Source organism: Triturus cristatus, chromosome 3_2, assembly GCF_964204655.1.
Source record: "Triturus cristatus chromosome 3_2, aTriCri1.1, whole genome shotgun sequence".
NCBI classification, from domain to species: domain Eukaryota; kingdom Metazoa; phylum Chordata; class Amphibia; order Caudata; family Salamandridae; genus Triturus; species Triturus cristatus.
Window position 1 is genome coordinate 699,453,744 of NC_140584.1, and position 26,538 is coordinate 699,480,281.

A 26,538-nucleotide genomic window follows, 5' to 3' on the forward strand; every position below is an offset into this window, starting at 1 on the left:
CCCAGGTGAGAGAGGTGAGCAAAAGATTAGAGCGGAAGAGAAATGGTTGATAAAAAATGGGAATGTGCATACGTGACTAGAAACTGGAAGAAATTAAACCAGTTATTTAACACTGTGAGTAAAATAACGAGTAATAAGACACTGAGTAACAGAGTAGGGCAAGCTTGAAAAGAACACAAGAAATTATGCAGACGACCAATAAAAACCTACCTACGGCGCATTTTACATTCTATATTTTTTGTGCTCCCAGTTTCTGTCTATGTTCCTGATGGATTCAGTCTTTCTGATTGAGGGAGGAATACGGAGAAGGCTTGGTTGAGCATCTGCTAGTGATCTTGACTTGAGCTATTGGAAAATAAATTAATTTTTCACGATCATTACTAACAGAACAAAAATATCTCCTTTATTTTAAGGTGGTTTCCTGAAGTGCAAAATATCTACTACCAAGGAAACAAACGGAAGCAAGTGCCAAGTAACGCCAACAGTGCAAAACTAGAATCTTTCTTCAACACTGCTGCTGCTTTGATGACGACACAACTACAAAGTTTAGCCCTGCTCTCCATTCAGGACTATACTGATTTGATTGTCAAGTCTCCAGTAAGTAAGATCTGCTGGTACTAGAAACAAAGCACTATCCATTTGGAAAATAGGTATTTTTTATTTTTTCATGTTGTAATGTGAACCAAGGATACCTTTTTTAATATTTAGTAGTTGGTTAGAGCCTGACACTGTTGAGATGTTAAAGGTGGATTCATGTGTGTTGTAAACAAGCATTGGCAAAGCCAATAAATGTAATGTGGTAAAACGCACAAACACAAGCATGTAGAAATTCTGTTTGCCTGAGCTTACCGTATTAAAGCCAGACCTATTGGCTTTGACAATGCTTGTTGTTAGACCTTGCATCCTTGGCGTGTTTTCCCCTGACGTTTTGCCTTCTGATCTCCTGTTTTGCTAACTACGTCTTTGCTGGCTTTAGGATTCTGGGCACTTTACCACTGTCTAATCAGTGCTAAAGTGTATGTGCTCTGTACTCTAAACATGGTAACATTGGCTTATCCACAATTGGCATATTTAATTTGCTTGCAAGTCCCCAGTAAAGTTCACAATATGTTCCCAGGGCCTGTAAATTAAATGCTACTAGTGGGTCTGCAGCACTGATTGTGCCACCCACTCAGTAGCCCTTTAAACACGTTTCAGGCCTGCTATTGAAGAGCCTGTGTTTGCAGTTTTAAACTGCCATTTCAACCTGGCAAATTAAACTAATTGCCAGGCCCAAACCTTCCTTTTTATTACATGTAAGTCCCCTCTAAAGTAGGCCCTAGGTAGCCTCAAGAGCAGAGTGCAGTGTGTTTAAAAGATAGGACATGTACTTTTGAGTTTCACATGTACTGGTAGTGAAAACCGCTAAATTCGATTTTTCATTCGAGGAAGCTCTGAACCCGTAAACCTTCACTTTTCTTTGTTCAATAGACCTTTGCAGTTGCTAGAGAGGTAAAAGGGAGTTAACATCAATTTCAATCACAGCAACAAATCTAATGTAGTCACACAATAAAGCCAGGACTACTTGATGAAGTTAAAGGGGTTTATTGCAAACTGAGAAGCTGATATAATGAGTCTGAGAAGCATATAGTTATAAATATAATATCACCATAATAAATACAAATCTCCTAATAAAATTCAGTCTAAACAATAAAAAGCAAACTAGGACTTCTGTGGCAGCAATGCAAAAGATGAGGAAGAGGATCCCAAGATTAAAATGCAACATTCGGGGAGCCCTAAATGAATCAAAGAAGCCAGGTCAGGTGTCAATATAACGGAGACTAGAATACAAGTGCTCCAAATCTAAAGAATATTGTGTAGCATGAAGTCAAACTTTGAGAGCCCTAAAGCCACCTCATGAAGCCCTAAAGTTATCCGCTCCTAACTATGTAACATCAAATTACACAAAAAGCGTTCAAGGTGACCCACGTCATTGTCTCCTGTACATTTTCATCTCCTTCTGTAGCAATTGGCAATTTTCTCCTTTTCTCCCACACCTCCAAATTGGAACATTTGATCAACCTTGAGCATCCTTTACTCTGCCATGAGAACCTGTCTCCAGCTTTGTAAGTGTGCCTTCTTCTTGCCAAACGTTTCCTCCTGTACTTTACCATCCCTACAATGCACAATGCATTTTTACTAGTTAATGAAGCCTTGAGTATGCACCTGCAGAGGAGAGAACATGTAAGCAAACAGTTCTCATATGAAAGTTTAAACATTGAAACCCAAAAGCTTAAGGCCTTTGGTTTCACTAAGTTAGCATAACAATTAATGGGCACTTGATATCTGGATATATGTGCACGTATGGTCACAAAATCAATATGTTAAAATGAGCACTCTTTAGATAGAAAAATCGTGGTAATAATATACTAGACACAAGTCTGAGAGTTACACATAACATAAATAACTCAAGAGTGCTCTTGTGACCAGTCTATTATTCAACATAATGCAGAGGTCTGTAATCACAAAAAGCAAAACACTTTGTGGGCCTCTTGCTCATAAATGCCTAAAAGACTTGTGAGCAAGAGGTCCACGAGAGCACTTTTGAGTTATTTGTATTATGTGGTACTGCAGTAAAGTGTTATCACGTTTTGTATTTTTTGATGTATTATAGAACATATTAATGTGTTTGACAATTGTTTGAAGGTGATCCTCAGGACAAGCACAGATGTTTGAATGATTATGAAGTAGATGTGAATAAATACACAGGTCAAGGCACTTCATTTACTTGACCCACAATCTAAAGTATCCTTGATTTAAAAATGTCAGCTACGGCAACTAGGTATATGTACTTTTAGAAAGGTGGCATTTTCTTTACTTTAACCATTCTGTGCCTGTGCCTGTCTCTGAAGATGCATCTAGGTTAGGGTGACAGCTGGGTGTTGTACATTTCCTCTAGACAGTCACACAAAGGGATCTGGGGTGTGACATTTGTATCCTCATGGCCCATCACCAGGCTGATGGGCCTTCTTAACGACGATTGGGAGGAAGGAGCTGACACTTGCACCTGTATAGGGCTGTGCCTTTCCCCACACAGAGCTGCATTACCCCCCCCCCCCCCCCATGTAGTGTGCCTAGAGCCAGGGCAGGAAAGACAGGGAATTTAGTGATATACAAAGGCCTCTTTGATGTCTCCCCCACTTCAAAGGCACATTTGGGTATAGGTACTGGACCCCTGACACCACCAAAGCAGAACTCTACTGGAACCAATGACATTCTGCCTGGAAGATGAACTGCTGTGCTGCAGGAAGGCCACTTTGGGACTGGCTTTGCTGTGTTGGCCTGCTGATTGCTGTGCTATAAGAGGGACTGCCACTTTGCCACTTGGTCTGCTGTGTAGGCCTTACTGCCTGCTGCCTCTTGCCTGGGAGTGAGAGCGACTGCGCCTGCTCTCTACATCCTTGAACTCAAGATTCTCCAAGGGCTTACTGGCTCGCCTCCTGTTTTCAAGAAGTCTCAGGTTCACAAAACACATCTGCAACTCTTTTGGTGCTGCTGGACTCTGCAATCTGTGAGTCCTACCCTTGCCTGAGGTGGTGCCCCCTTTAGTCCTGAGCCTCAGAAGTGGGTTCTGCAGAGGTTTTGCTGCCAAAATCAGCGCATTAACCTGACTGAACGAGAAAAATCGACTTATCGCTGTTCCACACCGATGCAGTACTGCATAGATGATGATGCGGGTCCCGACTGCAAGGCTCACAGATGACACAGTGCCAATCCTGCGCGGCTTGATGACGATGCAGCACCGATCCTTCGACACCATTTGCAAAACTCAATGATGACACAGTGACCCGACTGCGTGAATCGTAACCAACGCATTGTATTCTTGGCGTTGACACATTGCGCCACATAAGGTACTTTTTCAGTGGACCCTGCGAGGGTTCTGTAGCTGGCCCGCCCTCCATCGCGGTCAGCCTGAACTTTGGATTTGTACCAGTCCCTCGCGACCTCAAATAACCTATTGACCGCTAGTGAGTTCTAAGCACTGTTTTCACATTTAATCTTTAAAAATTAACAACTTGAGTTCTACTTATTGGATTTTTGTCGTTTTGGTATTGTTTTAATCAGATAAATATACTCTATTCCTCTAAACTGGTATTGGGTCTTTGTGGTGTCTTCATTGAGTTACTGTAATTAAAGTGTGCACAAATACTTTACATATTGCCTCTTAATTTAAGCCTGACTGCTTTGTGGCAAGCTACCATTGGGTGAGCACAAATTTAGGTTGTGTGTCTGACTTATCCTGACAAGAGTGATGGTCCCTACTTGGACAGGGAGCATATGTCTGCCAACTAGAGATCCCATTTCTAACACTTGTTATATTACTGATGGCAAACACACATCAGGGCCAATGCACAAAAGTATTTCTGAGTATAGAAAGTAGTAGTACAGGAGTACTCTTTTATGAGCCTTTACATGCCATTGTGAATCAGCCCCAAACATCCTACTCTGTATTAGTAAAAGTGCAAATATGGCACAGTCCGGTCTATTTGGCATTTTGAATATGAATAATTCTTGAACTATTTTATTTTACTTCCATTTAAGATCTTTTGGGGACAATTCACAAAGGTTAGAGCACATGAAAGAGTAATACAGGAGTACTACTATATGTACTAGAAAATGCCTTTGTGAATAAGCCTCGGTGTCTCTCTCAAACATACCCATATTACCCTTTTTCTTCCATACAGACAAACACATGGTAGTGGTAAAGGTGTTAAATTGTAGCGACGGCGTTATTAATGCTGGTGGTGGTTTTAATGGTGACGGTAATTGCAATTGTGGTGTTAGTCGTGGGAATGGTTTTGGTGGTAGCGGTGAGGCATTACGATTTCAAGATATCAAGATGCATTAACACTGTGTAACATTTTGGTAAGCATTACCATGTTTGGTGGATGTTGGACACTCTCCATACCAAGTAAACGGCTCACAAAATACATCAGTGGGATTGCAAGGTGGTCAGGATTCATAAGAAACGAGTAGTTCAGGAAGCAGGTCTGAGGAGCTACCAGGCACGGGTGGCTCAAAACATTAGCAGAGAGTAATACGAACCACATGGAAACGCATACAAGGAGGGTGGGCCGAGCAGAATCCAGGACCACCATGACCCCTTGGGGGAGGGGGAGAAGAATCTAGGAGCTGGGTTCTTGCAAGATGCTGAGACGTCTATTTTAGGATCAAACTGCCCCAATGTATAAACACACAAATCCAATTAGGGCAGACATTTTATGGTCAAGTGCATTCTAGTCATGAAAAATACATTTGAAAAAGGTTGTTGAACTAAAAATAATAAACAAAAAGCATCATTTCCTGCATAAAATATATGTATAAAACAAATAATAGAATTTGTGGGGATTTAGTTTACTTTTCAGATGTTCAGCAGTTTCTCATGTATTGTAATCAGATTATTTGAGACCAATAGAGCAAGATGTGAGAGAAATATACTTTTTTGGGGAGATGCAAGATGTGATTGACAAATTCTCAAAGCAGTGGCTGTAGGGTGCTGACCCAAACAAGCTGATAGCTAAAAGAGGGTGACCCAAAGCCCACTTTCTGTGTTGGAAAAAAGAGGTGCATTGTTCAGAAAAACAGACCTAAAAACAGCACAGTTTTCCAGGTATTTCATTCTACAGATGAAACATATTTTCTTTAGAATAAAGTATGAATTACTTGTCAACTGCAGTGCTAAAATGGTACGGTCAATATCTGATAATTTATGATTTAATTGTTTAGCAAAAACATGCAATTTTTGTATTTTTTTCTTTCAGAATTCCATCCGGGCCTTTGAACATTCAGGTTTCGTTATGAGACTGGTTCTTAACAATGGCTCAATTGTGTTTGAACCAAACTTCGAAGACTATGAAATCGTTTTGTTGAATGTTTATGATGTAATGATAAAAGCCATCAGTCTAGTGCCAAGGGTTGAAACTAAGCTCTATTCTGAATGGGTAAGAGATTGATTTACTTGTCTTGACTTTTAGAATGGGTTTCATCTTGTTTTATTATCGCAATCATTATGAGATCTAATTTAACAGATGCTAAGTTGAAAAATGTTAAAAGACTAGGAGCAAATAAAAGAGCCAATATCTCAATGAGTTGAAAAGCCCCTGAGTAACAAGTATTGGCAAAACCAATAGATCCTGCCTTTTGTTTGTAATTTTAAATCAAAATGCAACTTCATTGATTGGCAATTTTGTATGTAGTGCACTGCTCTCATAGAGAAGTAAAGAATAGGTAGAAATTACTTATTTACAGATCACAGGTTTAGGAATAATAGAGTGCATTTTATGTCAATAGGGAAATGTCAGAAATGGGTTTCACACATGATGTGATGAGCAAAAAATTATGCTTATTGCAAGGACAAATAAAATTCAGGAAAATCAAGGGCTAGATTTTAATTTGTAGAGGATCAGGCTGCGGAGTGGTAAAGTGGTAGACTACTGAGAACCCTAATGCTGTAAAACATTGGGAGACAATGGGGTGCACACTGCAGATGGCATCTCTCTTATATAGGCCACTCCTTCATGGCCCTTCATACTCTGAACCGTGCACCCACAACCTTTGTTTACTTCCTGACACTATCCCTTTACCAAAGCAATACCAAGCAAGCACAGGTGACAAGCGCTGCCATGCGATTCATATCTTTGTATGGGTGTGAATTATTTGTGTCGATTCTGTAAATAGCACACATTAATATTGTCCATATAATCCAATGTCAAAAGCACATGGCAAGTCTTATAACAGTGTGTCTTGTATATATTGGCCATTAACCTTATACAAAACATATATCTATTATACACTCATACATCGTATTTACACAATAAAAAGCATATTTGTCAAACTATTTTTTAATTATAGCACAACAGAGTAATTTTGTGGTGTATATACATTTCATGTAGGAGGGTAATTTCTAGAGAAAACACTATTTGTCCTCTTTTTCATCAATATGAAAGCCACATTTCTTTGCTTGTTTTCTAAATTTGACCACCTCCTTTCGTATGACCTGTATTAGTTTAAGTATAATTCTTCAGTATTGGATCTTTCATAGATTCACATGCTTGAATCATTCCCTGTCGTCGCAGTGAGAGTCCCACAGTATCATACTAAAGCAGTACGTATCACTATCATTGGCTATAATCGCAATGGAAAAGTCAGTTTAATAGCCTATCTATGTCTTTTTTTTAAATTTTTAAAAAAAGGACCAAACGTGAACTATAACCAATCGGGAGACAGCACCATCTGGAACACTCCCAACAGAGGCCGAGTTCCTGAGATTGTCTACCGCACGTCTTGTGAAGGAAGTCTCCCTGGGCTCCGATCAGTCTCTTGAGCTGTTACTTCTTTTTGGATCATCCAACATTATATTTCATGTTTCATTTCTTTGTCCCTGGCACTAATATGTCAGAGAAGCAGGAAACAAGGTAAAGGACTACAAAATAAGTCTAACCTTTTTCTCCAAAACTCTCATGTTTAGAGAGAAGAGGCTATTATTGTGGCTACAGAAACTTAAATCTGTCACTTCTGATGAGGACATTGAGGACCTCATAGGAGAGATCAAAGGGAGAGGTTGCACCAAGAGTCTCCAGAAGGCAAGCAAGCAGAAAAGCCATAAAAAAGACTTACCATGAGTCTTCATAATGCACTTCTCACAGAGAGAGAAAATTGGAAAAAACTTCATCAGAGGCAGACCCCACAACTCCCTCTTCAGCTCTGACAGTACATCAGAGAAATATTCATAAGCTGACATTGAGGTGTCTACGGCAAAATCGCCATTAAAATCATTGTTAATAAGAATTATGATGACCACGTCGATGATCACAACCATGTTGGCTATTACTACCTCACCTATGATGGCCTTATCTATGACGGCCTCATCTGCGAATGGGCTCATTGGCGAATGGGCTCATCTGCGAATGGCCTCGTCTACAAATGGCTTCATCTATGAATGGCCTAATCTATGATGGCCTCATCTACAATGGCTCAACTAACTCATCTATGATTTTCGTCTACGACGGGCACATCTATGACAGTCATCTATGACTGTCGTCTACTACGGCCTTATCTATGATGGTCGTTGACGATGACCTCGCCTTCGATGGTCGTCTATAGCAGTCACCTACGACAGCCTCATCTGTGACTGTCGCCTACAACAATCGACTACGACGGTCATATATGACAGCCTCGTCTATGACTGTCATTTACGACGGCCTCGTCTATAATGGTCACGTACAACGATAACCTCGTCTACGATAACCACGTCTCCGGTAGCCTCGTCTACGATGGCCTTTTCTATTACTGCATAGTCTACGGCAGTATCATATACGGATGCCTTGTCTACGACTGAATTGTCTATGATGGCCTCATTTACAACGATGGCCTCATTGATGACAAGCATTGTCTACGCCAACCTATTTGTCCACTTCTGCCTCGTCGACAATGATCTCGTTGACAGTACAAACTACGACGAAATCACCGTAGTTGTAAACAAGAACCAAAGACACATAATCCTGCATTACTTAATGTCAAGAATGAAGGGTACTAATAATATAAGAAGAGACAATATGAGGAGCAATTTCACCTCTTGGCTCCACCCCCAGCTTCAGAGCATGGGTGAGGCCCATGTAGCTATAGGGCTAGAACTACAGGGCATGTTACAGGATTACTACAAACAGTTTCCCGAGCCTACGAGGTCACATCGTGTCTAATATGTCAGCATCCTCCGATGATCCTGCCACTCTAAGAATGACCACAGTGTCAAATATTCCCATGCTTCCCAGGAAAGTCCCGTGCACCTCTGGTGATGATAGAGAGAGGTCCCACAACTGGTGGATTCCCCACCAGATGAAGTTTGATGATTTCCATACCCTTAGGGAACGAGCAGCCAAACGTTTCCAACTTCCAATTGCAAACAAGCACTTGGTTTGTTTTCTTTATGATTTTAAATAGAAAGGCTGTGAGACCTATTCCAATTGTTGATATATCTGGGAGGAATTACAATCATGGAAGACCCTGTCACTCATAACACCGCCTGACTAGCAAGGGAAGGTTCTCAACTATATCCGTTGCTAGTGTATGGGCTGCCAATTCACTGTCAGTACAGGCAGGTATGACCGCCAGATGTGGTCAGGCATTGCCACATACATAGAATTTCAGCTGAGAGACAGAAGGAGCAGAGACAAAGAAGATCTTACAGGGGGCAAAACGTCCTCAGCAGAAAACATAGATTGTGCTATAGATATAGTTTCATTAGGATTCCCACAATTGGCAGGGTCAGTGGTCCTTAGACGCTAAGGTTGGTTCAAGGCCACAACATTTAGATCCTGAGTTACAAATATATCTAATATTTTTCCCTAACCATGGCGACGCTCTGTTTGGTAAGCACTTTGACGATGCCTTGAAAGCAGTCAAGACTGACTGACACCGCAAGATCTTTTGGCACATTGCAATTTCAAAAGAAACACCCTTTAGAGGGACCCACAAAAGAGACACATCCGTATCAAGGAGGAAACCAGAGGTATCAGACCTATCAACCCGCTCAGTAGCCCTTAGGCTAGCTTACCTACAAAGATAACATTCCAATGCTGCTTATGCCATCCTGTGGGAGAAAGAATTCCAAAATTATGTAGTCTATGGCCGAAAATAGCATCTCACAAATAAGTCTTGGATCTCATCACATATGGTCAGACATTACAGTTCACCCAAATTCCACCAAAACGAAGGCGCCCCCCTCATCTGCATCTGCTTCGGAGGGAAGTGCTATCTATGCTAACCAAAGGTTACATAGAGAAAGGTCCACATTATCAGCAAGGAACAGGCTTCAGAGGAATGGCAATCCATCATAGACCTCCGGAAATTAAACCAGTATTTCCAGAAACAATCCTTTTGCATTGTCATGCTCTCTGACTCCACCTGGCAGCTCTGAATTTACAGGATTCATACTTCCACATCCCCACCCATGTATCAAAATTCTCCCATTTGCTGTCAAATCAACTTCCTGCATTTTTCCCTATAGCTTAGCCCCTGTGGCACCTTTTTTCAGGAAGGACGGCCATCAGGTCTTCGCCTACCTCGACAACTGATTGATAAAAACACCAACAGCATTTCAAGTATCCAAGACCACAGAGACTTGCCTAACGTTTTTTCACAAACTAGGTAACATTTGTGAATAATCAAAGATCATCAACTTATTCATACAAGACGATACTGTTCCTAGGCCGCAACACTTGATAATGTATAAGACAAAGACTTTGGATCCCAAAACAGGCAACGAAGGCTCTAGGAATTGGTTCTCGAACTATTAAAAAAACATAAACATTTCAATAGGTCTGTTCAGTTAGCTTTGGGGCATCATGTTCTCAGAGATCAATATGATTGCTCTTGCACGCTTGAAAATAAGAAAATTACAGGAACAGCTACAAAAACAATAGATTTATATAAAAGGATTGTTCACGGACCTGGTGAACTTCACACCAGGTATAATGGAAGCTCTAGCCTGGTGGTCCCAGACCTCCCACCGGTCAGATGGCCTCACATTCTTACCCCAAATGCTTCACTTCATAATGACTATGGATGCCTCCCGAAGAGCTGGGGCAGTCATTTACAGAATCTGCAAATTCAGGGACAGTGGTCTCCACTCCCGAAGAGCATACATATCAATCGCATGGAGCTCAAAGCCATATAACTCAGGGCCATATGTAGGTAAATTACATTTACCGATTCTTAAATACCGAATTTTACCGATTCGGTATTTATGAATCGGTAAATGTAATGTAGGTAAAATATTACCGATTCGGTATATGTCGGTATTTTAGAATCGGTATTTACCGATTCGGTAATGGCAACTGGCTTCCCATTCATTCCTATGGGCCTGGAGGCCCATAGGAATGAATGGGAAGCCAGTTGCCATTACCGATTCGGTAAATACCGAATCGGTAATGGGGGAGGCATCATCATGGGTGGCAGGGTGTCACATTGACATCCTGTTGCACCCCTGATTCGTCCATGTGTGCACATGTGGCGCACATACATGCCCTAAGGGCATGTATGTCTGCCACATTGCACACTTCAAATGGAAAAAAATGCTTTTTTACAGGTATTCGTCATTTACCATCAACTTTTAGTTGGTGGTAAATAACGAATCCCCACACCAACGACACACTCCCCCTACATATCATTTCAGGATACGGTATTTACCGAATCGGTAAAATTACCGATTCGGTAATTTTACCGATTCGTTAAATTACAGAATCCTGAAATATGCCCCATACATACCAAAAGCCTAAATACCGGTCGGTAACGGGATATTTACCGAAAATCGGCAGTTACCGACCGGTATTAGGCTTCCTACATATGGCCCTCAGTCTCTAAGCTATCCTGCCTATGATAGCAAAGTCTTCGGTGTTAGTTTGCACGTGCAATACCACCAGCATGCAATACGTGAACAAACAAAGCAGCACAAAATCACTGGTGCTGTCCAAGGAAGCTCAGGAAATCTGGAGCCTGGCTAGCAACACACAGAATAACTTTTCGCACCAAACAGGTTCCCAGGACTAGCAATATCTTAGCAGACATGCTTAGGAGAACTAGAAATCAGTCTGCGCTAATTATGATCTTCATGTTCTGGGGCAAATTGGCTCTAGATCTCTTTGCAACAAACGAACACTTCAAATGACAGTTCTATGCAAGTTGGCATTCTCATCCAGGATCCTGTGAGAATGCCTTTTGACATATGATCTGGGATATATGCCTACCTTTCCCACAGATACCTTTAATACCAAAGGTTCTCAGTAAGAGGAAAGCAGAGTGTTGTTGTCTCATCCCGATAGCCCCCAGGTGGCCCATGCAGCATTGGTTCAGGGAGCGTCTCGTGCTATTGAAATACAACCACGTTCACCTACCAACATCCTGTAAACTTTTGAGGATGAGCTAAGTCCCGGTTCTTCACACTTACCTGACCTCTCCCCTCTTATTTGCACGGCTCCTAAATTTAATGAATACGAAGATCTCAATATTCCTCAGGACTACAGGTATGATCTCTCCAAGTCAAGGCGGAAGCCACGATATAGACTTGTAAACCGTAATGGAAATGTTTCTGCCTATGGCCAGAAATCAAACGTGCATTCTCTACTAGCATAATCTGGCAGATAACTACTCTATCTCCTCTCACTAGCTCAGTCGTGATTCGTACATACGTCTGTTAAGGTACGGCTTGTAGCAATATCAATATATAGCCATTCATCACATTTCTCTTTTTCTGCTCTAGCAGAATCATCAAACAGTTCATGAAAGAAATATTCAGAGTTTTTCCCCCCTAGGATTGGCACCTGAACATAGTTCTATTTCAACTCATGAAGAAGAGTTCATTCGAACCCATACACAGAGCAGACCTCATACATGAAAGGTCGCCTGGTTTCTAGCGCTCACTCCAGCCAGGAGTGTAGAGGAGATACAGGTTTTCTCAACTCAAGAACCCTTTGTGTGCCTCGCAGGCAATTTAGTACTTCTCAGAATCAAGCCAAAGATTTATTTTGAAGGTTCCTTTGGATTTTCGCCTCAATTAACCTATAATATTTCAGGCTTTCTTCCCGAATTCAATATCACCTTCTGAGAGGTCTAATCATTCACTAGGTATCAAAAGATAACTTAAGTTATTATTACATCGCACTAAACAACTCATGAGAACTGACCCATTGTTGTACTCAGATGGACACATTTGTAAAGGCGCTCCAGTCATGATGACAACTATCACATTTGATGAATTTCAGCTGCAATCCAGTTTCTGCCACTCAAAGGCTGGCAAGCTCCTCACAGCGAAAACTAGGGTGCCTCAAATAGGGCAGTTTCCACCTCAATTACTTTGTGGGAGTGCCTCTTGAGAGGATATGTCATACTGCGACTTGAAAGATCGTGCATATATTCACACATTATATTTTTGCATCGAATCGGCACAGTGCAGTGATACAGTGGTTGGACAGGTTTTACTGCACCACCTATTTCAATAAGGGGAGACCCTTTTGTTTCTATGTGTTTATGCAGGTTTTAATGCATGATATATATATATATATAATATTAATTGAAAAAAACAAAGGTTACAGGGATGTTATAGTTAGGCTCTGGTTTCACTCGTACAAAACTGCTGAATTTCACTGAATTTGTACAAGTATAACCTGAGCCTAATGATAAAGTCCCTGTAACCTTTGTTTTTTTCAGTGAATTTCCAACGTTTTTTAAATGCTAATTCCGAACTATAATATTCCTGTAACCTTTTGTTTTTTCAGTGAATTTCTATGGTTTTTTAAGTAGTAGTTGCTTTTGCAGAGTGGTGGAGAAAGGTGTCTGGGCCTCTGACCAGCTGTCAGGAATCCCGCTGTCTAGGATTTACAGGAAGTATCGAGAGGGCTTATTGGCCTCCTAGCCCCCCCAGGAGAAAAGTGGACTTTATCCCCCAACCACTAGTGCGCCAGGAGGTTTGTTTGCAGAGTGGTGGAGAAAGGGGGCGTAGCCTCCGAAGACCTCTTAGTAATCCTGCTGCATGGTACTTACTGGAGGTAACAAGAGGGGTTACCTCCAGTAAGACCCATACAGCTGGATTGCTGGAAGGTCATCAGAGGCCATGCCCCCATTTCTCCACTACTCTGCAAACACACCTCCTGGCACACTATTGGTTGGGGGTAGAAGTCATCTTTAGTCCTGAGGCTCTCAGGAGTAAAGTGGAATTCATTCCCCAACCAGTAGTGTACCAGGAGGCACGTTTGCAGAGTGGTGGAGGAAGGGGACGTGGCCTCCGAAGACCTCTCAGCACTCCCCCTGTGTGGAACTTACTGGAGGTAGCAGGAGGGTTTGTTGGCCCCCAAGGACCCTCGGGAGCCAAGGGGATCACATACCCCAACCAGCAGCGCCGCAGGAGATGCATTTGCTGAGTGGTGAGAAAGGGGGCGGGGCCTCCGGCAAGTTCCTGGGCTTTTTTTCCTTTTCTTTTTTAGGGAAGAGGGCTGTGTAGGTAATATATATATTCCTAACTATCTACAGGCTAACGCCAGTAGGATATATATGTTTTATTAAATTGCATATGAATATGTTATGCATACATTTTCTACCCACCATCCGCTATTTGCGCTGATGAAAGATCCAGTAATGGAGAAGAAAATAATTTACCTGTAACTGCAGGTCTCCAGAATTAGTATCTTTCATAGATTCACATGCGATCCACCCTCCTCCCCTGAGAGGCTCCCTTTATAGCTCGGGATCATTTATTCCCACTTGTGCTTGAAAATCTGAGTAACTCAGCCTCTGTCGGTAGTGTTATAGAGGGTGCTGTCGCCTGATTGGTTCAAGTTTGGTCTTTTTATAAAAAAGGACATAGATAGGCTATTTAACGGACTTTTTCCATTGCCGTTATAGCCTTTGATAGTGATACATACTGATTTATTCAGGCATGTGAATCTATGAAGAATACCAATACTGGAGAACTGCAGTTACAGGCAAGTAACTTTTTCTTATCATTCCTCATCAAGATATACAAAAAAGACATAAAGTTAGATACAATGCAATTATACATCCATGAAAAGTCAAATTTCAGGTTGACACACTATGAGCCAGATGTACTTATCATTTTAGCAGTCGCAAAGCCTCCAATTCGGCCTTTGTGACCATGAAAATGCTGTTTCGTATTTACTAATTCCATTTTAGTGGTTGGAAAGGTTTTTCCTTCTCCTAAAATGGGATACTGAATTGATATAGATTTGGTATGAGGAAGGATAGTGTTTTAGGCATCTCTACCAAATACCAAATTGGTATCCAAAATGGGATAGCACGTGTACAGCTCCCGGTCTTTTACAGCATCAACTTGTTCCCACAGCTAAAACTACAAGGTCCTTCTTCCTGACAAGGGTGGACATTGTGCTTCAGTGCCTTCTGGTCACCTCCGAGTGGCATAGACTCTGTCCCCTCTATTTGTAGGTTCTCCTCTTCAAGAATCAAAACATGGATTCCACAGGACATCTTCACAGACTTCTCCAGAGGCCTTTCTCCTCAAGTCACCCAGCCATGGGTGGGGTTGCTCTCCAACCTTCTGTCCTCCAAAGGGTATCTTCTGGGTTCTCGGGGAAGGGTACTTTTTCTTTAAAACTGCAGCCACGACTTCTCCATTGACTCCCATTGAGCACACAACTGTGTTTCCACTCTGTACACAGCCTCTTTTGGTTCTTGGGTACTTATGTTTGGTGGTTCCTGATTCTCCAAGCTCTTCTAAGTCCTTTGGTCCAAGTCCCGTTCTCCTTTGCAGTTCGCATTCCAATTATTTCGTATATGGTTTGGCCACTTTACATCATACATACATACAGAGACTATGAGTCATATGTGTGTAAATCACTTTATAGAAAATGTTACCTAAGGCAAAGGGTAGGATTCACATGTCATCCATACTGGTAGCCATTTTTTGAGTAGTTGGTCTGGAGATGCACAAACCTGGGATTCAAAACGTAACACAGTGGTTAGGGTTGACTTTAATAATACAAAACTATTTCTACCAAACAAACCTTTTATAGCAACATCAGGATAATGAAATGCAGCTCTTTAATGGCAGTTCATAGGTCACTGTGCTAGAATACAATTGTAACTTGTGAACTGCACAGTAAGAAGAGATTCTCTGTGACAAAAGTAGTAACCCACTGAACTATGCACATAAGATATTGTTCTATGATATGCATGGTACATGTTCTTTGCAGTAGGCATATTAACCCTCTGGGCTACCCTAGATGAGTCAAAACTCCCACTAGACAAAACTCCCCTCTCTCTCCAGAAGGTACATTAATCACCTGATTTATCTTGACACTGTTGTTCTTGCCTGAAAACTGCTGAATATACAAGAAATTTGCAGTGCTTTTAAAACTGCTGCACTGTTATAAAACCGGCACCCACCAACAAAACGGGCCTCCCACCTTTCCAGCATCCCAGAGAAATGCCTGATGCCCGGTACGGCCATTCCGGCCTTTTTGAGTGGATGATTTGACTTTATTCAACAACTTTGTGCCTCAGCCTCTCCATCCATCTTTTTATTCATCAGGGATTGTTTGGTTTACCTTTCTTGCAGTTTGAGTTTATCCATATTTAGCTTTTCAGTCAAAATAACTGTTGTCTTTGGTTTCTTGTGGTAAACATTCTTGGTTCAATCCCAAGGGAGGAAGAAATGCACTTATCCCTTTAAGTGCTGCCGGGCTACTCTGAGCTATGATTGAGGCCGGATGTGACTTCCTGGGTGGATTGCTGGCCTCACCACATGGGGCAGAAATCCACAATACAGTTACTTTAAAATGGTAGAATTTAGCTTAGTTCTCTTAAGATGGTAAATGCGACACTCAGAGTTCAATGTACCTTAAGATGCGACACGCAGGGAAACGAAAGTGTTGCAAGGACGGTGATGCGTTGAAGATCTGGTGCAAAGAAACAAAGATGGCGCTTTCTACTTGATGCGACACGCTTCCCGGTGATGCGGCGGCGCCTTATGTGACGTCGATCCTCTTCTATGGCAATGCGAGATGTTTCCTCACGATGCGAGCCGCGATAGGTCCTGCGACACGCTTCCCAGTGAAGCGGCGGCGTCTGATGCGACGTCGATCCTCTTCTCCAGCGATGAGCCGCGACAGGCCCTGTAACACGCTTCCTGGAGATGCGGCGGCGCCTGATGCGACGTCGATCCTCTTCTCCAGTGATGAGCCGCGACAGGCCCTGCGACACGCTTCCCAGAGATGCGGCGGCGTCTGATGAGACGTCGATCCTCTTCTCCAGCGATGCGAGGCGCTTCGGTGGACCTGCGATGACTCAACGAGTCTTCTGCGACACGCTTCCCGTTGATGCGGCGGCGTCTGATGCGACATCGATCCTCTTCTCCGGCGATGCGAGGCGCTTCGTGTTGTGAAGCGGCAGCGGCAGTTCAGCAACACGCTTCTTGTTCTTGAGTCTCGCTTCCAGCTCCTTGCGACACGCAAGTCCTCAAAAAGTCCAGCACAACTGCAGGCACTTAAAAAGAACTCTTGGGGAGCTGGTGGGTGAAGTCTGTTGGCCCTGAGACTTCAGCAGGAGGCAAGCTCTTTTCCAAGCCCTTGGAGATCCTTCACAAGTTGAATAAAGTGCACACAAAGTCCTTTCTCATTTCTTTGGCAGTCAGGCGACCACTGCAGGCCAATCCCCCAAGCAGCACTTCAGCTTAGGGATAATCTCTCCTCAGTTTCTTCTGGTTCCACTTCTCAGCAAAGGTTTCTTCTTGTTTCCCAAAGTGATCTAAAGTTCTTGGGTTTGGGTCCCAATATTTATACCCAGTTTCTCTTTGTTCTCTGAAGGCAGAGAGGCCTTTGCCTAGTCCAAACCAGTTCTGGTCAGTCCTGGAGCACTTTGTTGACAAGACTCCTTCTTTCCTTTCAGAGTGCAGGGCAGAGACATCAGACGCACCACAGGAGATGGAGCCAGCATTGTGGAAGGAAGGCACAGCCCTATTCAGGTCCCAGGTGCAACTCCTCACACCCATCTAGATGCAGATCTCTCTATTCAGCCCTGTGCTGACTCACCCTGTCGGCTGGAACTTCCCCAGCCCCTGTTACTCAAATTCCAGACAAGGAATACACAGCCTAGCAGAGGCAGGTTTGGATGTTTAGACAAGAAAATACCTACTTTCTAAAAGTGGCATTTTCAAACACAGAATGTTAAAACCAACTTCACTAAAAGATGTATTTTATCATTCTGAGTTCAGGCATACTAATTTCGAATTTCTACCATGTTCCCTGAGTCAGTTAGGATTATAAGATGTAATAATCAAACTGCCCATTCTGGCCTATGGGGAACAGTTAGCCTTGCAATAGTGAAAACTGAAAATGGCTGTAATTCACTATTAGGACATGCCACACACATCAGGGCTTGTCCTACCTTATACTTACAATGCACCCTGCCCTTGGGTCTACCATAGGGGTGTCTGATATGAAGAAAAGGGAAGGTGTAGGGACTGGCAAATGGGTGCACTTGCCCAGTCAGCATGGCAGTACCAGACTGCACACAGGCTCTGCAATGGCAAGCCTTAGACACACTTTTACCTGCTGCTTCTGTGGGTGGCACAACCAGTGCTGCAAGCCCACCAGCAGCATTTAGATTTACAAGCCCTGGGCACTCCTGGTGTAATGTACTAGGATCTGACAAGTAAACCAAACCAGCCAATCATGGAATCACTAATCCATACATCAATTTATAATAGGGAGAGCATATGCACTTTAGCACTGATCAGCAGTGGTAAAGTGCCCAAAGTCATAAAACAGCCAACAACAGGTCAGAAAAAATACAGGAGGAAGGCAAAAAGTTCAGGGATGACCCTGCAAAAGGGGCCAAGTCCAACACATATCTTTATATTTCCTCGTGTGCTGAGAGGGAGGCGCCTCCTTCAGGCTTACTGGGATGGCGCCCTAGACACTACACTCAGATATACAATGGCCACAGTGTGTAGGGGTGTCAAAGCTCATCTCCACAAATGCCTGATTAAGTATACACAGTTCAATTATTTCCACCACACCTACCTCACACCAGAACGGTTGGCGTGTATGTACCGGTGGTCGCTGATACCTGTTCACACTGCCAGGCCACCACTGCATATTTCATACAAATGATCGGGACATGCCCACAACTCGATTCTTTTTGGTGCCAGATCATAGGGTTTCTGTCAGAGGCCTCGTGCTCCCTGCTCCTGAGAGAGGGACTGCATTGCTTATTGGCTTTCACCTCCCGCTCCACAGCCTGTATGCCCATTAACAAATTAATTGGCTTAGCTTTAGTTCTGGGCAAGCGCAGGATAGCTATAAGTTAAAAGTCTGCTCTTGCACCCTCCATTCGACAGTGGCTCTCAGATTTGCGCTCAAGTATTCTTGCAGAACAACAGGCCTTATGTGGTGGTGGGACAGGGTGTCCGGTACCGACCGCGCCCCCTGATTGGCATGGGTACTTGGAGAAGATATAGGGTAAAACCGACGACAGGCCACCTCGACCACTAGCTGTATTCTATCTGACTCAAAGGACACTAGACTCATACCCCCTCCATTTCCTCCAATATGACGCCATGTGCTAGTGGCTGCGGCCTAGGTGGACAGAATGTCCCACTTGTATGATCTACTTAACAGTACCTCTCACCAGTAATCGAGTAAACATCCTCTCCATCCTCCTGCTCCCCTCCTCTCCATCCTCTCACTCCCCTCCTCTCCATCCTCCTGCTCCCCTGCTCCCCTCCCTCCTCTCCTCTCCTCCGCTACCCTCCCTCCCTCCACCAGTGTGGGTGGGGGTGATCGCATACCTAGATTATGTTCTGTTATAGTAGCTAGTTGTGTTTACATTAATCAATGTACAAAGGGTTCACAAGGCAAGTAACCAGGCTTGTACATGGTCATTATGATTATATGCATCCTATGATTTGTGTTAAATGCTTATGCTTGTTCCAATATACATGTGCATTCCTATGCAACAGGATGCAGAATATACTTAGAACAAACACTACGTGGCATTGTTACTTTTCTATTAAATTGAACTAATAAATATTTACAAAAAATACATTCTTGGTTCAAACTACATATCAGGAAATATTATTTGTTAGTCTGAAGAAAAGAGAAAGAGCTCTTTTGAAGTTAAAATTGGGCCTTCTAGGAAGAAAAGTCAAATATATTCTGCCATGTGGTGCCAACGTAGTGATTTCTTCAACTTAGACCTTGGTGGCCAACTGAACAACTACAGCAGTCCCTCAGAGAACATCTATCATTATCATTCCTGCTTACTGTCAATGTCGATAAATAGGAAGCTAAACCCTGAATCATTTGACTTTGAGGCTGCACCTATGACCTGTTCGGGGTTGAGATGCCCTTGAACATCAAGAACCTGCTCAGTGTCGAGACACTAGCTTTGCAGTAGGTTTCAAAGTCAAGGCTTTAGTTTGTATTGAAATTGAGCCAGCACTTGAACTTTAGGTCATTTTCTGAACCCATAGCAACAGTGTTGTACAAAACCCATGCTCAAATGTGGAAAGAATAATTGATTCACCATTGGAGAACGGCTTATGCCTTGAGGTAGAATCAAACACAAGTCGTCGAACAAATCCATTTCATCAAAATGTTCACCATCAGGATCCTTGTCTTGAAGGTACTTGGCGCTGAAAAGAAGGAACCCTTCACACCGGATGTTAAGACATTATGCATCAAGACTCATGACTTTCAGTTGTCCACCATCAATCCGGCAAACAATGTCCTTATCCTCAATGATGAGAGTTATGATATTGAGAATATCAGCTTTGAATTGTTCATTATACTCCTCATCATCCCAGTCGGAATAAATACCTTTATCTTCTTCCTCCAATTATGTAGCTGAAAGAGAAGGGATTGATGCCCACTATGAAGAGAGCTTTTGAAAAGAGTCTGCACCCCCACTCAGGCAGCACTCAGCAAAACTTGCACTAAGTGCCACCTTCATTGAAAGGACCTAGCAAGAGCTTTTAACACTGACCTTGAAATCCATAATCTTTCCCCCTGTGATGCGGGCCACGGCGATACACCTGTCACATTTTATGTGAACATCCCTTCAACCCTACATTGGAAATTACCATGTAGATGTATTCGAAATAGGCAATCCTTCCACAATATGTGGGAGTACATGAAAGGGTACTACAGACGTTTCACTTTGCATACTCCAAAAGCCTCTGAATAGGCCCCTAATAGGACAGTTTCAGATCCGATACCGCCCACCTCCCTGAGAACAGGCTCTGTACAGCTTTTTCTTCTTACTTTACTTTACTTGTCCAAGTAATCAAAGTGTTCAATAAGCTAAGAATGTTTTACGAAAATAGCAAGGCACAGCCTGGAATAGTAGCAAGCATTGATATGTAATCTCCACAGTAGTATAAATGGTAAGGAATATGAATGTTTGAATTGATATTCATTCTTATCTTATAAAGGCATATCATGTATTTAATACAAACCTGATAGGTCCTTAGAGATTCTTGTCCATAAAATACCTCTTATGGGAGTCTTTAGTTGCAGTTTGCATATCTTTAGAAAGTCTTCCAGCATTAAAACGTATTTTGTTTGATTCAATATTCAGTCAATGCAGAACACGGAGAGATCAAAGCCTGTGTCCTCTCTATATGGTTTCTCACAGCAGCCAAGTATAAAAACAAATTGTTTGCCTCTAGCTGTATTTTACCTTCTTCCTGAAGACATCTATTCAGCATTATATCATTTTTAATTTGTATGCATGTGTTTATTGAATTTTCACATTAATACAGCAGCCAGTAAAGTACGCATTTAACGAGCATCCCATCAAACAGTGGGAGCAGGTAAGCATTGTGAGCCAGACCAGCATTTAATAAGATACCCATAACCCATTGGGAGATCTAAACATTGCAGATGGACTCTCGGGGTTCTGGGGGGCAACGACGAAAGAATCGGGATCCCCTGCAGTGGAGATGATGGAGCTTCAGTGCAACTGAGATATCTCTGGAAGGGGCCCCAGATTTCTTTGGGGCGGGCATTGGGATGTATAGTGTTGGTGTATTGTTCGGACATTTTTGACAGTAGGTTGCATCATAAAGCCATTGTTGGTGTGCCTGTGCGCGCCTTTGCACCCAGACCATAGCAATTCGCCTTTAGCCAGCACAAGCAAGATGGAGGCAAGCCAGTAAGTATGTCCAAGGTGTCTCCCAATAAAGCCGTTTGGAGGGAGGGGTGAAAGGGCATCTCCAGAATGTCGGCCATGGTGTTAAATACGTCTTGCCAGTACATTGCCAGTGCGGTACATGCCCATGCCATATGTAATATAAAAATCAGCGGATACAGTTCTACAGCGTTGACATTTGCTGCAATTATGCCTCCAAACCTGACAATATATTCCAGAGTATAATAAGATTGGTGCAAGTATTTAAACTGTATCAGTTTGTGTCTGTGTTTGAGATGGAAGTTTTTAACTTGAGCACAACAGTATGCCCATGCCTTACCAGTGAGCCTGTACCCAAAATGGAGTCCTCCCATTTTCTCCTAGCCTCAGTAAGTATACCAGACCAGCCTGACATGCAGTTAGAGTATAGGTAAGTAATAGGGTGACCGTATTCAGCAGGCCCTATGGAGGCTGGAAGAAGTGACATTTCCTGGGGCGCATTAGGGAATTTAGGGAGCCCTGTGCTAATCACAGAGCGAAGTGAAGGGTAGCAAAACGATGCTAGTGGCGTCGAACCAGGGTGGGCACAGAAGTTACTTTGTGTAATAAAGGTACCATTCTCAAAGAGCTCTCCCAGCCCCTTACTACTCAGTAGAGTCTTGGCCGCCTTCTCCTGTGTAGTTGCGATCAAAGGATTATCTGCTAGAGGTAACAGCGGTGAGTATGCCCTTTTCTAGCTCCCAGCACGCCCGGCATGTAGCTCGAGGATGTCTACATCTTTCCGTGTTGTGCGTCGGGCGCGAGAACCTGCCCCAGTATTGCGTCAGAGCTAGTGCACATTTCGTTCCGACGTGCATCTGCACTGCTTGGGACAGGGTCTAGTGCTTTAAATAATGAGCCTGTGCGACAAGATAGTATGTTTAGAAGTCCTATAATGCCAGACCTCCAGTCTGTAATGGACTGGTTAACACTTCAACGGATCCCGTGGCTGGCCCTTCAAGCCAAATCAGCCGGAGCGAGATCTGACATGACGGTTGGACTTGGAAGATATAAAGTGCCAACGCAACAGGGATATTAGCGAATAGGTACGGACACTGGTAATTTTACCATTTTGAAGAGAGATAGTTTCGCTCTCAGTAGAGCGGGAACCGAATCCATCGATCTCTTTGAGTTATTATCTGCTCGAGTGCCAAAATGATTACGAATCAAGTGATCATAGTTGTGGGATGGATGCCAACACTCCCAGATAGCGACCACCATCTAGACTCCACTGTAGCAGATACTCCAGGGCAGGTATTGTGTGGAACTCCATGAGGGGAAAGATCTTGGATTTAGGCCGGTTTATCTGTAACCCCCAAACCACCTCTCTTACAATGGGAGATAGGTTCTCCTCTGGGTGTTGCACATAGAGAACCACGTCATCCGCATATAACACAATGATTAACGATCTGTTTCTGAGGCACAGCCCACAATGTGCACTTCCCTTGCACAGCAGGCAAGTGGCTCTATTAAAAGTGCAAGAATGAAAGGGGAGTGAGGACGGCACTGACACGTGCCTCGGCCGCTATCAAATAACTGTGAATAAGTTTGAGTCACACAAACTCTCGCTTTTGGAGAAGTGTCTAATAGTTGAATTAAAGATATAAAGAAATTGCCCAGCCCTAGTCTGCGCAGCGTCTACATCATAAAGTGCCACTATAAGGAATCAAATGCTATTTCTGTGGCAAGCAGCACTGCGACTGCTGGTTACTGGAGATCTACCTTGTGTAGTATGGCCATTAATGTTCGGAGATTAAATTCAGTAGAGTGATGTGGTATAAACCCCAACTGGTGCAGTATCACCAAAAATTGATTTTGGCTGGAGACGTGGCACAAGGATTTTAGAAACAATTTTATTGTCTGTATTTAAAAACGATAATGGTCTGTATGAGAAGCACTTGGTAGGTCTGTTAGGTTTCAGCATTACCATTATGACAGCATCAATAGTGGAATGCGGTAAGCTTCCCTTTTATAATCGCAGCATTGTAGATCTCCAAGAGCCTTGGGCAAGAATATCTATCAGAAGAGGAAACGCAAGTACTACTGCAATCCTACGAGACGTCAATGGCCGCAACTAACCCTTGCAACGAGAACAAAGTACATGTAATCAACTCAGTCCCAATCAACTCCTTCAGAGAAGTCAGGCCTAGTGACAGAAAATGAAATGTGAACAACCCGAAGCAAATAACACTTATCAACCCAAAGCAAGACCCCATCCAGTACTCTCAGAAAAAGATCACGGGCTACTAATCAACTGCCGCTCAGCAGTGAAACACGCGTCAGACATTGCTGATTTTATCCTGAGTCAGCAGATCGACATCGCGATCCTAACGGAAACATGGCTCACAGAATCTTCCTTGCCATGCTTGGATCTACTGGTGCCCCCTAACTATTTCATTGTGAGGCAAGACAGGATAAAGAAAATAGGTGGTGGTATTGCAGTTATTCATCGCTCGGAGCTCTTGGTTACTCCATTGCCCGCCGACCCTACTGACTCATGCGAATACCTCGCACTCTCCATAGTTAACAACGAGCAACAGCTATGCAAGCTTCATGTATTCTATCACCCACCAGGCAAGAATGAACCTTTTATTGACCACTTAATCGAGATCATCACAGCAAACCCCTCCCCACACTCCAATGACATATTCCTAGGAGTCTTCAATTTACACTGGAACAATCCTAATGACAGCCAGGTAAACATTATCAAAGATGTCCTAGCAGATCAAGACCTAGTGCAAGCCTGCACGCTTACAACACATGTGAAAAGCTCCACACTAGACTGGATCATATCCAAAGATAAAGCGGTGAGCTTAACCTCAATCATGCCTTGTGACTGGTCAGATCATCACATAATAACCTTCCAAATTCCCAGAGAACTAAAGAAAAGAACCACTCAACCAATCAAACCCAAACAATGGGTGAGGACCACAAGGAACGTGGACAAGGGGAAACTGGCGTTGTTATGCAGGAAAGATCTTCCCCCTCCCAGAAATATGACAAACACCAACGAACTCACGGAGCACTACAATGCGAAGATGTCACAGATAATGGACACTATTGCACTATTAAAACTAAAACGAACATTGGACAAAGATTAAAAAACCCTGGTTCAGCGACACGCTAAATGAAGAAAGATGTAAACTGAGACTAGCAGAAAGGAAATAGAGGCAGCTACCGTCAACCCCACAGCTAAAACTGCTAAGAAAAACCAGAAGCGCCTACGCTAAAAATATTCTGAAGTCAAAAAAAGAATTCTTCAGAACGGAATTGGAAAATGCGAAAAACAGACCTCGGAAACTATTTGAATTGGTTAAACAACAATCAAACAAAATGTACAAATCCGCACTAGAAGCGACAAAATCTCAAATTAGCTGTGAGGAATTCGCAAATTTCTGTACATCCTAGGCCACGTCCCGGGAATGCGAGCTTAAGTCAGCAGCTTCTACATGGGATGCCTCTCAACCAAATAGCCCGCCAATGCCCAACGATTCTTTACCCAAAAACAAAGCTCATTGGTCCACTTTTGAGCTATATGACCAAAACGACATCCTAAAAACATTATCGGCCATTAAGCCTAACAATCACTTCAATGACCCCCTCCCTGCGAAATTTATGCCGCACATAGACAAGGAGATCATCCCCAGCTGTACATCGATAGTCAATGCTTCCCTGTCTCAAGGATCCATCCTAGACTGTCTAAAAATGGGACAAGTCATTCCTATCATAAAAAAAACGACAGAGAATCCCGCTGAACCTAGCAACTTTCGGCCAGTATCCAACATTCCCCTATTAGCTAAAGTGATTGAAAAATATGTTCAGCAACAACTAAGTCAGCACATATCTAAATTCCAACTACTAGACGATTGCCAATCAGGATTTAGACCAAACCATAGTACGGAAACGGCAATTCTGCACATAGTAGATGATGCATTACTCTCTCTAGACCAAAACAAAGCATGTCTGTTAATCTTGCTTGATTTATCATCCGCGTTCGACATAGTTAACCATGAAATGTTGCTAGAATGTCGGGAGAACAGGATGGGTTTTTCCGAGAACGTTCTTGAATGGTTGAAGACCTACTTGAGGAACAGATCACAAAGATTTCTGTTGAATAAAAACTTGTCAACATCATCCACCATCCAGATAGGGGTTCCACAAGGAGCAACCCTCTCCCCGTCACTATTCAACTTATATGTGGAACCACTAACGGACATACTCCACCGTGCCAACATCCTTTTCCACATGTACGCCGATGACACTCAGATTTACCTTAAGATCTCCTCCTTAGAGGAGATCAGAACAATGAACAAAGCTCTATGGGCAACGATGCAATGGCTAACAAGCAATCAGCTTAAACTAAACGCGAAAAAAACAGAATTCCTCCTAATTTCTCCCACCAAAAGCCCGCCCATTATAAAAGAATGGACTAATTTGATCACTGCACTCAATTGCACCCGGATCATTGTAGATTCAACCAAATCTCTAGGAATAACACTAGACCAAAGCCTAACCATGCAGTCACACATTAACACGCTGGCTAAAAGTGCAAGATTTCACCTGAGCTACATTAAGAAATTGAAAGCTTTCATCGAAACGGTGGACCTCAAAATGCCAGTTTAAGCATTAGTAATCTCAAGGATCGAATACGGATGCACAACACTTTCTGGGCTCCCCAAAATTGCAACAGCACTTCTAAAAGCCTGCCTCAACGCAGCAACAAGGCTCATAACAGGGTCAAAAAAATTCGACCACATCTCTCTGCAAGCACTAAACTGGCTACCTTATGAAGCCAGAATTCAG

General features: G+C 42.9%; 1 protein-coding gene across 2 annotated transcripts in view; it reads left to right on the forward strand.

Moving 5' to 3' along the window:
• DNAH7 (dynein axonemal heavy chain 7) overlaps nt 1-26,538 on the forward strand; it is a 1,967,826-nt gene that overhangs the window by 250,485 nt on the left and 1,690,803 nt on the right. For both annotated transcript variants that reach the window (XM_085648764.1, XM_085648765.1), the window contains exons 10-11: nt 414-597; nt 5,802-5,981. In XM_085648764.1, coding sequence (XP_085504890.1) covers nt 414-597; nt 5,802-5,981 — 364 coding nt within the window. The remainder of the gene's footprint in view (nt 1-413; nt 598-5,801; nt 5,982-26,538) is intronic.